Source organism: Macrobrachium rosenbergii, chromosome 11 (genome assembly GCF_040412425.1).
Source record: "Macrobrachium rosenbergii isolate ZJJX-2024 chromosome 11, ASM4041242v1, whole genome shotgun sequence".
Lineage (NCBI taxonomy): Eukaryota > Metazoa > Arthropoda > Malacostraca > Decapoda > Palaemonidae > Macrobrachium > Macrobrachium rosenbergii.
In genome coordinates, this window is record NC_089751.1 from 51,472,204 (window position 1) to 51,488,054 (window position 15,851).

At 36.7% G+C, this 15,851-nt stretch overlaps 1 protein-coding gene across 1 annotated transcript; it reads left to right on the forward strand.

The window, feature by feature from the left end:
* Positions 1-6,736: 6,736 nt before the first annotated feature.
* On the forward strand, positions 6,737-14,405 carry LOC136843450 (opsin, ultraviolet-sensitive-like). The gene is made up of 9 exons (XM_067111984.1): positions 6,737-6,818; positions 7,702-7,811; positions 8,698-8,877; positions 9,608-9,823; positions 10,252-10,382; positions 11,133-11,305; positions 12,044-12,210; positions 13,421-13,522; positions 13,875-14,405. Exons 2-9 carry the CDS (start codon positions 7,717-7,719, stop codon positions 13,969-13,971), a joined length of 1,161 nt encoding a protein of 386 aa, XP_066968085.1. The 5' UTR covers positions 6,737-6,818; positions 7,702-7,716; the 3' UTR covers positions 13,972-14,405.
* Positions 14,406-15,851: the final 1,446 nt, after the last annotated feature.

Consider the following 15,851-nt stretch of genomic DNA (forward strand, 5'->3'; position numbering starts at 1 on the left):
TTATTTTCATTGATAAGTTTCATTCATTTCAACTTCGCCGTAGCGAAGATTTGCAAAAAGAAAAAAAAATTTGTTTATTAATTTTTTCTAAGCAGTAACTTACAGTTACAATTCACAGACACTTCGTAGTGTTGCAAAATATGACCCAAACTTTATACGTATATTCTCTAAAGGCTACCAACGACATATCACTATAAGGTAATGATGAGTTACGTGAATCAAATAACGTATATGGAAATATAAACTTTAATTTTGTTTTTCATGAGATAAAAATTGTAGACAATTTAAGACGGAATGCTGTTAAAGTGATTGCATCACCTTGTTCAACGTTATACTTCAATAATGACTTATCAAAGTCTTGCAACTTGCATCACAGGATGTAAGGAATAGCAGCCATATCGAATTGTAGCGCCTTTTTCTACGGATTTTTGTCTGCCAAAAGTTTATGTACACTTGTAAAATAATGCTGAAAAACTTGCTTCATGTCTAGGCCTACAGATGCTGTAGCGATAAAGAGTACGTGGGTACTTCCCTGTTGCCTATATATAGTGGCTGATGGACCATTCATTTATACATTTTAATCATGTATATTCATTGACATAAACATACACTAAATTATCTGATACCGTATTATGAACTGTGCTATAAATACTGTATTAAGTTTAAGTTATCACATATGTCCATTTTCTTATATTTATAGCATTAAACTTGAAAAGAAAACGTTATTTTCTTTTGTGAGTGACTATGCTATTTAATATTAACCATCATAGCCACACTATATCATATTGATTTTAGCCACCAGGATACGGTCTTGATAGTAGTTAGATCTCTTACAACACTTTAATATGATAATTAAAAGGTATTTTAGCTTTATTTATCCCAATTTTCGAGGAAAAAGTAGTGATGAAATGACATAGCTGAGACATAGGCTAAACTTCATGTTTAACCTAAACCACCTCGTCGCAACTGTATAACCTTTGTGTAATTGTAGATTACGGATCATTAACCCAATTGCAAACTCTTTATAACAATTATGATCCATTTTCATTAGGCCATAATATTCTGCATAGCCTATTTTGATGTGCATTGCTTCGATTACTTGATTAAGCGTAAATAGGCCTAGGTGCTGTCTAACTGCCCATGTAATTAAATAGCTGAAAGTCTAAGCTTAAGTTCCCTACTTCGGCAAAATAGTTCGAACAGATCTTATTGCGAATTCAGTATAGCGATATACCATAAATGCAGACATGATTAACTTGTATCATCATTATCTCATGAATATATGGAACTTCCGTAATTTCCCTGAGCTGATATTTCTAACTCTGTCCTTCCATCGGACTCCTAATATTCTTCTTAATATTTTATTCACATAAATGGATAATATATTTTAGACATTCTTTACTGCCATGCCGTGATTCATGCCTATACAGAGCAATGCAGATCGTACTAAATTACGTCCGTATGCAATGTAAAGTTTTACTTTATGAATCAAACATTCGGTTACCTGGCAACTAGGCCTACTTAAACAGCGCATCTCTCCCATTCATATGGACCAAGCCTACCACAGGGGCCATTGACGTGAAGTTCCAAGCTTCCAAAGAATATGGTGTACATTTAAAAGCAGCAACAGAAGGTAATAAGAAATACAGAAAGAACAGATCAATTATTACATAGTTAATACTAACATTACCTAAAATTCACTTCTTTTGTAGGAAAAATTGTATAATGGGATACTTTCAGCTTTTGATTCTATACGTAAATAAATAACTTATTTTTACAGACAGAGAAAAAAATAGCTTCTGTTGAATGCACAGATCTTGGGCTTAACAACAAATTAGCTTGAAAATTTGGGTGAATGTTGCACATACACCTTTTCGCCTTTGCATTACAGATAGGCACTGGAGATATTGCTTGGCTTAGATGCCCACCCAAGGATTGACCAGACCCACTTTTCCATAATGTTATGCCTTAGCTGAAGAACATTCGTTTCATATTACATTTCTGATTTTCTATATCATTAGCATTCTATTAAGTTAAGCAGTCTATATCTTCAGCTTTTCTTTTGGTCTAAATTAATCAAACTTAGCTCGCTTAAACAAAAACCACGCTAGGTCTAAGATTTTAGATATACTAACCGAGGGTATGGGCCTAATAATAAGTGCTGATGCTCTCGTCAAAAATATTGTTTATTTACTATCTTTATAAAATGCGCATGGTCTTTTTATGCATGTCTGGTATGCATGAAATGAGAGAGAGAGAGAGAGAGAGAGAGAGAGAGAGAGAGAGAGAGAGAGAGAGAGAGAGAGAGAGAGAGAGAGAGAGAGAGAAAGAGAGAGAGAGAGAGAACGGTGGAATCCATGGTATCTCAGAATCAATACTCGAATGTGGAAGGCTCTAAAATAGCATAAAAAACCATTTACCATGGATTGAAATTGGGCATCCCTAAAAGAAAAAATAACGGAAAATTGGCTATTAAATGGCATACCTCAAGTATATAAGTATTACTAAAACATTCATGGCAATTGTTTACCTTTAGATTTATTTATGATAGTCAAGAAATGTCACCAGACACCTCACCTAAATATGTCTGCTGTACCAACATTACGAAACTCAGCAGCGGATTACAAACAAACTTTCCTATTAGACCAAACCTACCGAAAATAGCATACGGCTTCATTAAACCCCAGAATGATTCTTAAGTTACATGAAATATTGAAAGTCAACATTTCGGGACGCGAAAAGTACATAACTGTTTGATACTGCTATTTATTGCGTCACCCTCCTTAAACGGAATGTGTTCAGGGTGTTGGCCATTGAACCACCATGTATCCAAGCTCTATGTGTGCGTGTGTGTGTGTGTTTGTGTAGTTGAAATAACTACAATGCCCTCCTAACTCCTCGATTTCTTCACATCTTTTAACAAGCTTTCCAAAACAAACCCAATATGTATATATATATATATATATATATATATATATATATATATATATATATATATATATATATACGTGTTTGTAATAGCCATAAAAAGCACTTAGCATCCCAGCTTCCTCACATCCCTTTGGTCACACAATGGTTTGCATTAACTGCACCATAACCTCCTGCCTCTAATCCACTATCGGAGGTAGGATGTTTTCTTAAGTCTCCAATCTAAATTTCAGGATAGCAGGGATAAAAATATGTAAAATAGGGGTGCTTGGGAATTAAAATGAACTGGAAACAATAATTGAAACCTGACCACAAAGCAGAAGGCTATTTATAGTAAGGGCATTTCAGATGACTTTTGAGAGCTGTAGGCCTAGGTCTTAAGATCGTTATATATATATATATATATATATATATATATATATATATATATATATATATATATATATATATATATATATATATATATATATATATATATATATATATATATATATATATATATATATATATATATATATATAAATATATATATATATATATATATATATATATATATATATATATATATATATATATATATATATATTTATACATACATATATACATATATATAAATGTACAACTGAATCACGAAAATATGGAACGTGATGAATATATAAATAAAGACAGAATCCACGAGGAAAAGATAAACAGAGTGCTGGTGAGGCCTTTCGACTGTCGTCCTTTACTTATTTTCTCTTTCCTTCGTGGATTTTGTCTATATATATATATATATATATATATATATATATATATATATATATATATATATATATATACTGATGAATTTCAGAGCGAATAACATCCAAAACATACTTTTAACTCTATTTTTGACGTTTAGGTACAACTCTGGTACCGCTTTTGAAAAATCAGCTGAAATGAGCAAAAGACATGTGTATGGTAAAAGTATATACAATATTACAATTACAAAATACAGTAAAGGGTTTGTATTGGAAATGGAATAAAAAAAGTGTGAGGAAATCGAGGAGTAAAGAGGGCACTGTGGTTATTATAGTTGCATACACGCACACACACACACCTTGGATACCTGGTGGTTCAATGGCCAACACCTTGAACACATTCTGTTTAACGAGGGTGACGCAATAAATAGCAGTATCAAACAGTTATGTACTTTTCGCGTCCCGAAATGTTAACTTTCAATATTTTATGTAACTTAAGAATCATTCTGGGGTTTAGTGAAGCTGTATGCTATTTTCGGTAGGTTTGGTCTAATAGGGAAGTTTGCGTTTGTAATCTGCTGCTGAGTTTCGTAATGTTGGTACAGCAGACATATTCAGGTGAAGTGTCTGATGACATTTCTTGTCTATCATAAATAAATGTAAAGTAAATAATTACCAAAAAGGCTTCAGCAATACTTATATACTTAAGGTATATATGCCACTTAAGAGCCAGTTCTCCGCTGATTCTTTTTTGTGGATGCCCAATTTCAGTCCATGGTAAATAGTTTTTTAATGCTATTCTAGAGCCTTCCACATTCCGGTATTGATTCTGAGATACCATGAATTCCACAGTTCTCTTTTTCTCTCTCACTCTCTCTCTCCTCACGCATTCAAACTTTATAAAGGTATCAAATATACAGTATTTCCGCATTTAAAGCCTCCTGTCCTGAGGCCAATGACAACCAAATAACTTCCTCGCCTGAGAATGATAGTATTTTAGCATTTCTGGGTGGTTCGAAAATTAAATGACGGCTGGCCTTATTGTTTATAGCCTCGCATCCTTTATTTCCTTATAAAAAGCAGAGGAGAATATATATATATATATATATATATATATATATATATATATATATATATATATATATATATATATATATTCAAATATCTTGAGGCCTAAACCTGCAGTTCTTAGGAAGCTAATAACCACATTCCAAACAACTTCTGAGAACTGTAGGCCTAGGCATCAAGATCTCATTATATATACATATATATACATACATACATTATATATATATATATATATATATATATATATATATATATATATATATATATATATATATATACACATACATTCACCCTTTGCCTATTTCAGAGACCACAATACTTCAAAAAGCACGGGCAACAGTGTATTTATTTGTAACACACGCATTGACATTTCCAGTAAGAGCAATGCCCAGGTTGTACTACACTGTAAAGTGCCTAACCTGGTCTAGTGTTTCTTATTGGTTTTTAAAGAAAGAGGATCCTCTGGTATTAAGGGCCGTTTCACCACCAGGTGGCGGTGGCTCATGAGAAAAGGGCAACTTATAAGTTACCGCTATATTTATATACTTGCACTGCTGAACTGTGGGTGATCTCACTACGCAAGAAAACCTTCAAAACATCAGCCACTTTCTGTGTCTTCCTCTCCTCCTTTCACGTGGACTCTATTGATTCTATCATAAGCAATCTCTATTTCCATGTATTTCACATACAAGATTTCCCCTTTACTTTTAAACTTTCATAAGTCACTTAATCTGTACGCTCTCATTCTTGTGTAGGCCCGCGCTGTTCTTCAACCATCAGTCCTTCCGTCATCTGTCTTACTTTCTTAATCAAAAACCTGCCTTTTGTCAATCCTAGTATACTAACTAATGTTGCTATGGTTCTAACAATTTCATTTATCGCCTTTGCCTATATACAGTGAAACAATTATTCCTGTTAGTCTTTCTTTTAGGGACCTTTCCTTCGTCAGAACATACAAACCCTGGTCAACCACCAATCACGCTATCGCCGCTGTGCGGCAGCACCTCATTCACAATCAAAGTACTCACCCCATCGACCAAGGGTTGCATTCTCTTTAGACAATGTTTCTTCATCTATCCTGTTCTGAGATCCTTTTGTTCATGAACCTCTCTCTCTCTCCCTCTGTACTTTCTCCCCTGCAGAACAGCCTGGAAAACTGGAAGAGTGACTGTATAAAAGTACGTAAAACCTCAAAATGTTGTAAGAAAATTTACTTATGCCTAATAAATGGAGCCTTTACCCAAAAGATGTCACCTTAAACATCTTCAAATTACAATCATAACCATTAGGTTAACATGAAAAAACTGAAAAATATCCCAGTTAAAAAATAAAGAAGACTGTTTTCTTTATTTTTAAAATGATTTCCATCTTAATCGTAACCCAAATTCAAGAAAGAAGATAAGAATGTTGGGTGTCTCACTGGCACTTGCACTGACCTGAACGTAGTGTTTTTGTAACACAACCTTGCGCTCTTGTGATCCATTTAGCACCACAGGCGTTATTTACTCGCTGAAAATAAAATAAGAACGACCGCCAACCTACATATCACATATTAACCTTTGATAATTGCATTAGAATGTTTTTTATAGATATACATTGGCGTTACTTACGAAAACAAACGGTAAGCTCTTTATAAGACTAGAGACACTCATAAGGTATCATTGTGTTCAGCAGCTGATTTTGATACGGATAATCTTTGCATTAGTTCAGCACAGGGCTTCTCTCCTCCGTCATCAAACGAGAAACTTCTCAATTCAGTTAAAGAGGAATCGAAACCGAAACGAGATGAGAATCATTAAATATTCGACTATTTCAGTGGCGAAATGAATTTCCACTCTACACCTACTGACTTCAGAACGAAAATCGATTGGCGGTTGGTTTTAGATTTCAGAAAGCCGTGTTCCACCAAGTTCCCCACAGAATCCGAAGCGATGCCGGATTAAACGTTACATCATTGTGTGGAGAGCTGATTCCATTATTGTGAAAAAAAAAGCATCGGTGCTTAATGCCATTGAGGAAGCAGAACTTTGTATATAAAGCATTGCGCTTCTGTTGCTGCGCTGGTTCAACAGTCTCCGATCAGACTCAGCCTAGACCTGCCTGGTAAGCTCTCGCTGTCATCTCAGTTTTTGTGCGATCTCTTTTTGCCTCAGATTTTTTTTTTTTAATCAGACAACTGTAGTTTTTGTCTCTGTCTGGGTTTTATGTCATCATTAGGCCAGTTTTTCCTTCTATCGTTTTTATATGACCTTTTTTATCTAATTTTTTTCCTGGCGCCGGTTTGGTTTAGGGTTTAATACAAGCGCCTGTTATGATCCTTTTTTTATATTATTATATATCAACACCTTTTTGTTACTAAGAGATTTCTTTATCCATTCCCCCCATCTACTTTTTGTTGGAGCTTTTTTATTCTGTGCTGAAATAATATCTCAGAAAGCAGCGGATTCTTTTTTTGGGATATGAATATAAGTAATCAGGTCAATTCGATCATACATCGAGAAGTAAAGAATGAACTGATATAGTGGAACTGTGCTCTCATTGGTTCTTCAAATCTTAAGCAGGAAATCGCATACTGACTTAAATTATTATTTCATCGCAAGTTTGGGTTGAATTAACTTTAACTTTGACCTCAAGGTTTAATTTATGAACGATTATTCTTTTGCATTACTATGCTTTTTAGAACCATACCCTCATGCAAAAGCAGAATTGATGTTGAATCACCCAGCAGTTTACTGCACAAGATCCTGAACAATTCGGTCTGAACTCCCCTTGTGCCGAGTCTCACTTATATACCAAACCAGTCACTCTCCAGGCTACTTAAACTAAAAGAAAAAAAAAGTGACTCATTCTAAAAGTTTTTAATCGATCTCAATAAAATGAGAATATTGTTACTGATTTCAAGTTTTCTTAATGTTTTCCTCTCTACCTATTTCCTTAACGTCTTACTTTCTCCTTAACGTTTTGCTGTCCCTCTTCTTCTTGAAAGGTGGACGAAAGCGCCATGGAACATCTTGACAGACCCAGTGTGCTGCCAGCAGCCAAGATGGCCAACGTCACAAGGCAATTAGGGCAGCCATCGGACCCTTCCGCTTACACGTGAGTTTCGACCCCCGAAAAATGTAATTATGCAATTCATAGTTGCCATAAGGTTAGGTCATATCATTGGCCCTTGAATCCAACCCCCAACCTCCCACCACCCCAACTCCCAGGACTTCTGGAATGACTTGAAATGAGAGTCTTTAGAGAACGTTTTCGTAAGCAACCCTTCCTCTTCAAAGTATATTAAACCAGTTTCTTAGGTCTTCTGAATAATACTTTTGGTCTTTTTATAAATCTGTCATTCATTCTTCCCATATTGTCAACGGCCTCTGGGGGCTTGTTCTGTATGAATAGGGTTCATCTTCTGGTCAATAATAATAATAATAATAATAATAATAATAATAATAATAATAATAATAATAATAATAATAATAATAATAATAATAATAATAATAATAATAATAATAATAATAATAATACTTTTGGTCTTTTTATAAATCTATCATTCATTCTTCCCATATTGTCAACGGCCTCTAGGGGCTTGTCCTGTAAGAATAGGGTTCATCATCTGATCAATAATAATAATAATAATAATAATAATAATAATAATAATAATAATAATTAATAATAATAATAATAATAATAATATTTTTGGTATTTTTCTAAATCTATCAATCATTCTTCCTACATCAAGTCAATGGCCCCTGTCGGCTTGTACTATATAAATAGGGTTCATCTTCTGATCAATAATAATAATAATAATAATAATAATAATAATAATAATAATAATAATAATATTTTTTATCTTTTTCGAAATCTGTCAATCATTCTTCCAACACCAAGTCAATGGCCCCTGTGGGCTTGTACTATATGAACAGAGTTCATCTTCTGATAAATAATAATAATAATATCTTTGGTCTTTTTTTTTTTATTGCGGCACCAGCTACGAGGTGAAAATGTTGGGATGGAACACTCCACCTGAGTACATGGAATTCGTCAACCCGCACTGGAAGTCGTTCGAGACTCCGAATCCATATCTGCACTACATGTTGGGCGTGTTCTACATCATCTTCATGTTCGCCTCCCTGTGCGGGAATGGCGTCGTCATCTGGGTCTTCTCCAGGTAAGTTCTAGTCAATGGATTCATTCAAAATGGCTTGATCAGGTCGCTGAGTTGCATTGCTAAACTCAGACGAGAGGTCAGACAACAAGAATGAATGGTGGGGGGAGGGGGTGAAATTTGGCTCAAGTTGGAGCATGAAATTTAGGCCGAAGGGCAAAGCGCTGGGACCTATGATGAGTGAAAGGGGCACTGACAGGTTTTAAAGGTTTAACAGGAGGAAAAATAAAAACTCGCAGTTGCACTATGAAACAATTGTTAGGAGAGGGATAAGGAAAGTAAGATGGAAGATGACGATATGAACTCTGAGATACACCGAAGCGAGTGAAAGGGATTGCAGCTAGGGGCCGAGGGGACGCTGCAAACAACCTAAGTAATGCCTACAGTGAGCCGCGTGGAAGTGGGCCAAAGTATGGGAAAAGCAAAATGCATCATATTATCCTCGTAGTATCAATTTTTGCAGGAGTAAGAACACTCTGACTCAGTTTACTACGATTAAAAAACGTCTTCTTGCAGTCTCTCTTATTTGTAGAGTTCCGTTAATTCTGTTCCTTTGCCACAAACTTTCTCTACAAGCATGAAACTCATTTCTCCTGTCTCTCATCTTCTCTTGGAATAAGGTCTTAAGTACATGTTCCTGAGCCTAAAGCATTATTCCCAGTCTATCGCACTAACGTTGTTTACAGTTGGCGACGTGCCTAAAACTACTTCCTCTTCTTTTTCTGTATTCTAGCGCCAAAAGCCTCAGGACTCCCTCGAATATGTTCGTCGTCAATCTGGCATTACTGGATTTCATCATGATGCTGAAGACGCCGGTGTTCATCGTGAATTCCTTTAACGAAGGACCCATCTGGGGCAAGCAGGGGTGCGATATTTTCGGTGTCATGGGGTCCTATGCTGGCGTCGGAGGAGCCATGACGAACGCTGCCATCGCCTTCGATAGATACAAGTTAGTGGAAGTGCACATCTTTGTATTAGTTATTCATTTGACTTGTTTGTTATTTTCATTATTCGGTTTTGGATTTGTTCCTGTATGAGATTAGAGCCTGGCGTCACAATTACCAAGGTCTGTGACGTTCCTGTCTGGTGGCCAGGATGTGAACGTGTAAGTCTACGCGATGGGACTATACTGTGAAACAGTGTGAAACTTATGTACAGCGCGCCATTTGGCCATGTACACAGGCACACTTTTTTCCTTTAAAGGGAATATTTTGGACCATATAAGCTAAAAGGTATATAAAAAGAACATTTTCGCAGTCTGCAAAGGCGTCAATAAAATAAAAAAAACTACATGACACCAAATCGTTAGGAGAATTTGCAACTCATTCCATCGCTATCCGAAAGAAGTCCTGACATTTTGGTTCCTCTTGTCAACAGAACGATTGCTAAGCCCTTCGAGCCAAAAATCAGCCGAGGGACTGCCTTCCTGATGGTCCTTGGAATTTGGGCCTACGCTACCCCGTGGACTGTTCTACCTCTCCTGAACATCTGGGGTAGATTCGTTCCCGGTAAGAAGGGGAACACTGTGGTGTTCGCTTGTGTTTGGTCTGAGTAAATTATCTGATAAACACTCATCTATCGCGTGCTTGTATTGCTGTCTCATTGATATAAATCGAACATTTATGATCTATATAAGAAAGCTTGAGGTTCTTTGTATATATAAGCATTCAGATGTATTACTGAAGAAATAGTTTGCATCTTCACCACAGTAAGCCTACGATATCTGAATCATTGATTTCAACCGATCTTGGGTCTAGTACTCACTTACAGTCTTGATTTCCAAATTTTTACATTTTTATTTTGCTGTGCTGATGGACAAAATTTTTACCATTTTAAAAAACGTACAAATTTACAAAGGCAAGTACTTATCATGCAATAACACTGCAAACCTTTAGCAAATACATACTTTCTTTATTTATGGTTTTAAAAAACCATATTGAGTGACGAAGATTAATGAGAACTTTTAAAATTTCATTCCATCTGTAACACAAACTTAAAGTGGGCTTGTAAAAGACAATATTTTTACTATATATCGTTTTGCGCAAAATATCAATTTTGATACCTGAGGGAAAGAGAAACAAGAATTATTAATTATTACAACAGTAAACTTTACCATTTAGGCCTAGGATATTCGTTGTTTAAGTTTTATACAAAAATCCTGCAAGATTTACGCTTTTCAGCCAAAAAAAAAAAAACATGAAAACAGCTTCTTCGTTGCCTTTAGATCAAATGCTCACCAGAAGTTATCTTACACGCAGAGGGATTCCTGACAACCTGTTCCTTCGACTACCTGACGCAGAATGAAAATACGAGAACTTTCGTAGCTTGTATCTTCTTCTTCGCTTTCATCGTGCCAGGAACTTTCATCGTATTCTTCTACAGTCAGATATTCAGTCACGTTCGAGCCCACGAGAAAGCAATGAGAGCCCAGGTAAGCTTCCGAAGTCTCATTACAAAGGTGTCATGGTAAAAGATAGCCCAGGTAAGCTACCAGAATCTCATTACAAAGGTGTCGTGGTAAAAGATAGCCCAGGTAAGTTTCCAGAGTCTCATTACCAATGTTTCCTGGTAAAAGACAGTCAGGTAAGCTTCCAAAGTCTCATTACAAACGTTTCCTGGTATAAGAGGGCCCAGGTAAGCTTCCAGAATCTCATTAGATAGGTTTCCTGGTAAAAGACAGCCCAGGTGAGCTTCCAGGGTCTCATTACTAAGGTTTCCTAGTAGAAGAGAGCCCAGGTAAGCTTCCAGAGTTTCATTACCAATAGATACCTATCCAGGGTTTGCAAAATAACATTACAGAACATTACAAAATTAAGAATTTCTGAAGAATCTTTTACACGAAAAATATTTCTAATGAATAATAAATTGTGGGAAAATATAAACCTGCAACCATAATTATTGACAGATAACTGTAAAATTGCAAACGTTTTCGAGTTTCTGTTCTGTATACTAGACCTGGGTTCGATCCTGGTGTGAGTCAGAAATTTATTTCTGTTCCGCACATGATTGTGTGTTGATTATTTCTAGGCCTACACCTTTATGAAGCAAGTCACAATTCCATGAGCTTTTCATAGCTAGCTTCCACAATTAAAAAAAGGAGGGGTGGGGGGGATTTTATAGCATCTCATTTTAGTCAGAAGTCTTCTTACGAAATCCTCTCAACTTTCAGGCGAAGAAGATGAACGTGGAGAACTTGCGCAGCGTGGGATCGAAAGAGGAGCAAGAGAAGACTGCCGAAATCCGCATAGCCAAAGTCTGCATGGGCCTATTCTTCCTCTTCCTCGTCTCGTGGGTCCCTTACGCTACCGTCGCCCTCATCGGAGCTTTTGGAGACAGGTCAGTCAGTCTTCCGTATAATTTTTTAATAAAGCGTGTGACTTACTTACATTACACTATGTTACATAGAAGAGACGTTAACCCAACACCAAAATCCTCGTTTTACTTATGGGGCTTAGGATTAGCGTGTAATATGACAGCGTTGATGGAAAGTATTGCATGAGATAAACCCAACAAATGTCAATATTTTTCCTTATGAGCATCCCTTTTTTCATAAAAGATGTTTCATTGATGTTTAGTTTAGCTATTTTCCTTCGCATGGATTGGGTTCACACGAAAATATACAATGTGATACTTGCTTACATTGTTGGAGGGATGACAGCTATATAAACTGTTGAGGATTTGATGCTCAGGAACAACTGAATTAAGACAACACATGGACTGAATTCAGAACAAATGGATATCAGGGGCAGATGAACGGTTTAGCTGCTTTGTCAACAAGTTTCTTAGTTCAAATATTTTAGCATTTGGGTAAAGGTTTGCGTTTTCGCGGTGAAAAAGTGACTTCCCATGAAACTGGACGTTAAGAATGATTTGGAAACGTTTAGCCATTGCACAGGGGCACAAAACATCGTCAAGACCGAACATATACGCCTATGAACAGCGCCAAAATCCTTCCCCAGTCCCACTACCTTCTCTACCCAAGCTAGGACTAATGAGAACAAGGCAATGGCTGCAGATGACTCAGCAGGTAGAGCCACCCCTCGCCCCATCTACCGCCCCAAACCCTAGCTAACAGGGATCGACTATTAACTAAACTCCATTAGACCATGAGCAAGTCTTAAACTGGTAGCCACTATACTGTGAAGCCCTTATTCGCAAAAGTACAAAATTCACAATCACTTTCCAATGTAATGGAAATGAACTATAAAATTTAGGCCAAAGGCCAAGCGCTAGGATCTACGAGGTCAATCAGTGCTGAAAGGGAAATTCGGAGTAAAAGGTTGCAAATGTATAACTGGATGAAACCTTAGCAGTTGCACTATGAAACAATTGTTAGGAGACGTTGGAAAGTAGGATGGAAGGAAGAGAAAAAGAACGGAAGTACAGTAAAGCGAATGAAGGGGGTTGCAGCTATAGGGGCCGAAGGGACGCTGCAAAGAACCGTTAGTAATGCCTGCGGTGTACTGAGTGAAGTGTACTGACGGCAGTAACCCATTACGGGAGTTTTTCAATGTAATAATCTTGCTTCATCTCTCTTTACCAACAGGAGTAAACTGACGCCTTTAGTCTCCATGTTGCCCGCCCTTACTTGCAAGACAGTGGCTTGCATTGACCCGTGGGTATACGCCATCAATCACCCCAGATACAGGTAAGACCCTAGGTTCTGTTTTTGTTCAGTTATGCTCAGTCTATGTCAACCCAGTGTCAAAAATACAATGCATTCAAGAACCCTTGAGTTCATTTTGGTTTTATTACCAACATTTCAAAGAATGGTCAGTTTTTTCTTGCAAACAGTTGCCCGTTTTCTTCTCATAATTTGAAATTTCGTACATTTTCAGGCAATGATGAATTGTCATGTCAGTTTAAGCTCCGTTTCTAAATAAAAGAGAAATTAGAATATATTTTATCTTCGTAACATGGTTGGCACACTGAGATTTGATAGAATGAAAACTGTTTTCATACAACAATAACGCCATCATTATTCTCCTCTATTTGAACAGGCTAGAGCTACAAAAGAGGCTTCCATGGTTCTGTATCCACGAGGATAAGCCTCAGGAGAATTCCTCTCAGACAACAAATGCTACAGAGAAGGCTTAGAAAGGATGAGGGCTCACCGTTATCGTAGACTCAAGAAGAAGAAGAAGAAGAAGAAGAAGAAGGACAATAAACCCGTGTTAAGATCCTTTAATTTAACCCATTTTATTTTTTAAAATAATGCTCGGTGATCCTTTTTTTTTAATCTTCATCTATCGGTCTATAGTTTCCTCAAGAATCCATACTCCAGAGGTTTCTGTGAACACAACTAAGGCAGTCTCTTCGAACCTTCATTCCCTTTAAAAACAAGACGACTTTCTGAAAATAAGACGACTTCTCGCTAACGGATGACGGCGGATTCTACTTTTTTGGATGGATTTTGTATTCGAGCTTTTTTTTCGAATTCCTTCTAGCGGCACCTTTGTCCCAGTTTCAGGGAAGTTTTTTCAAACTTCTGATAACCCTTGTCCTCTAGAAATAGACCTTGCAAGCGACAATAGTCGTATCTTATTTACCTGGTTTCTGGGCACATGACTGAAATCCACGGGCAAATAGTCATGGCCAGAATGATAATTATAGATTGATTGCTCAGTTGTGAAGATAGAGTTGCAAATGACCATTTCAATTAAGTGGTCTCTGAGTGAATTCATTGAAAGGTCCTTGGGAATGGGATGGAATATGAAATTTAGGCCTACGGCCAAGCACTAGGACCTACTAGATCATTCATCGCTGGATGGGAAATTGAGAGTAAAAAGGTTTGAAAGGTATAACAGGAGGAAAACCTCGCAGTTGCACCATGAAACAATTGTTAGGAGAGGGTGGAAAGTACAGTAAGATGGAAGGAAGAGAATGTTAATGGAAGTACAGTAAAAGAAATGAAAGGGGTTGCAGTTAGGGGCCGAAGGGATGGTGCAAAGGACGAGTAAAAGCAAGCCAGAAAATGATTGTAGGTCTATTCTTGGACAACAAGAAAAGCATAGTTAAGAAAACAAACTGCTTATACTAGTGCTTACGTACGAACATCATTACACCAGACCAAGTACCAGAAAAGTAAATTTTCGAAATGAACGTAATCGAATAAAGTACATTCCAAACAATTCAAAATCCGAGTCAAATGATGAAGACCAAATTGGGGAACAAGTTCAAAACATGGCGAAAAAAATGCATCAAGCTAGATAGGTCTATAAAAATCATAAGTATCTTTGAAGAAGAGATGTTCAAACATGTCTCAAAAATGACTGTGCAAATCAAGAATGTCACTTAGAATTTTATATGAATTGCAGGTGGTTAAAGAAACACTGTCAATGAGATTATTTAGGTGAGGGTTTGTGATCCAGTGTCCTAGACTTACCAACAATCATTCTTTGAGTTTTGCTAGTGTTTAACTTAATCCCCTATAATTTGCACCATGCACTAATTTTACCTAAATCTGTGATAAAAGATTGCAAGGAGAGACGCATTACCTGCGTGAAAAACAAGCCTGTTTTCAAGGTCAAAGTACATATAAAAAGTAACGGTCCACCAACTGCAACCTCTTTGTAATTTGCATTAATCAATAATTCAGTAATAATACTATGAAATGGTGCACCAACTCTCATCTGTGAAAATGTTGCGGGCAAAATGGTCCTCTTCTCTCTCTCTCTCTCTCTCTCTCTCTCTCTCTCTCTCTCTCTCTCTTCTCTCTCTCTCTCTCTCTCTCTCATAAGGAACAGTCTCAATTTGATAGTGCAAGGAATGAATGTTAACGAATTTCCTAGTACAGAAAAGGTAGACGACATTAAAAATCACCAGATTTGAAAACGATTCTAATAAGAATATGCGGGAGGCTTTCCTATCCTGGGTGAAAAGTTAAGGACTAAGAAAGTCACTCCTTTGGTCATAAATAGCAATTGTTCACCTTTCACACCCTGAAACAACCACGTGACGGTGCTCTCCTGAGGTAT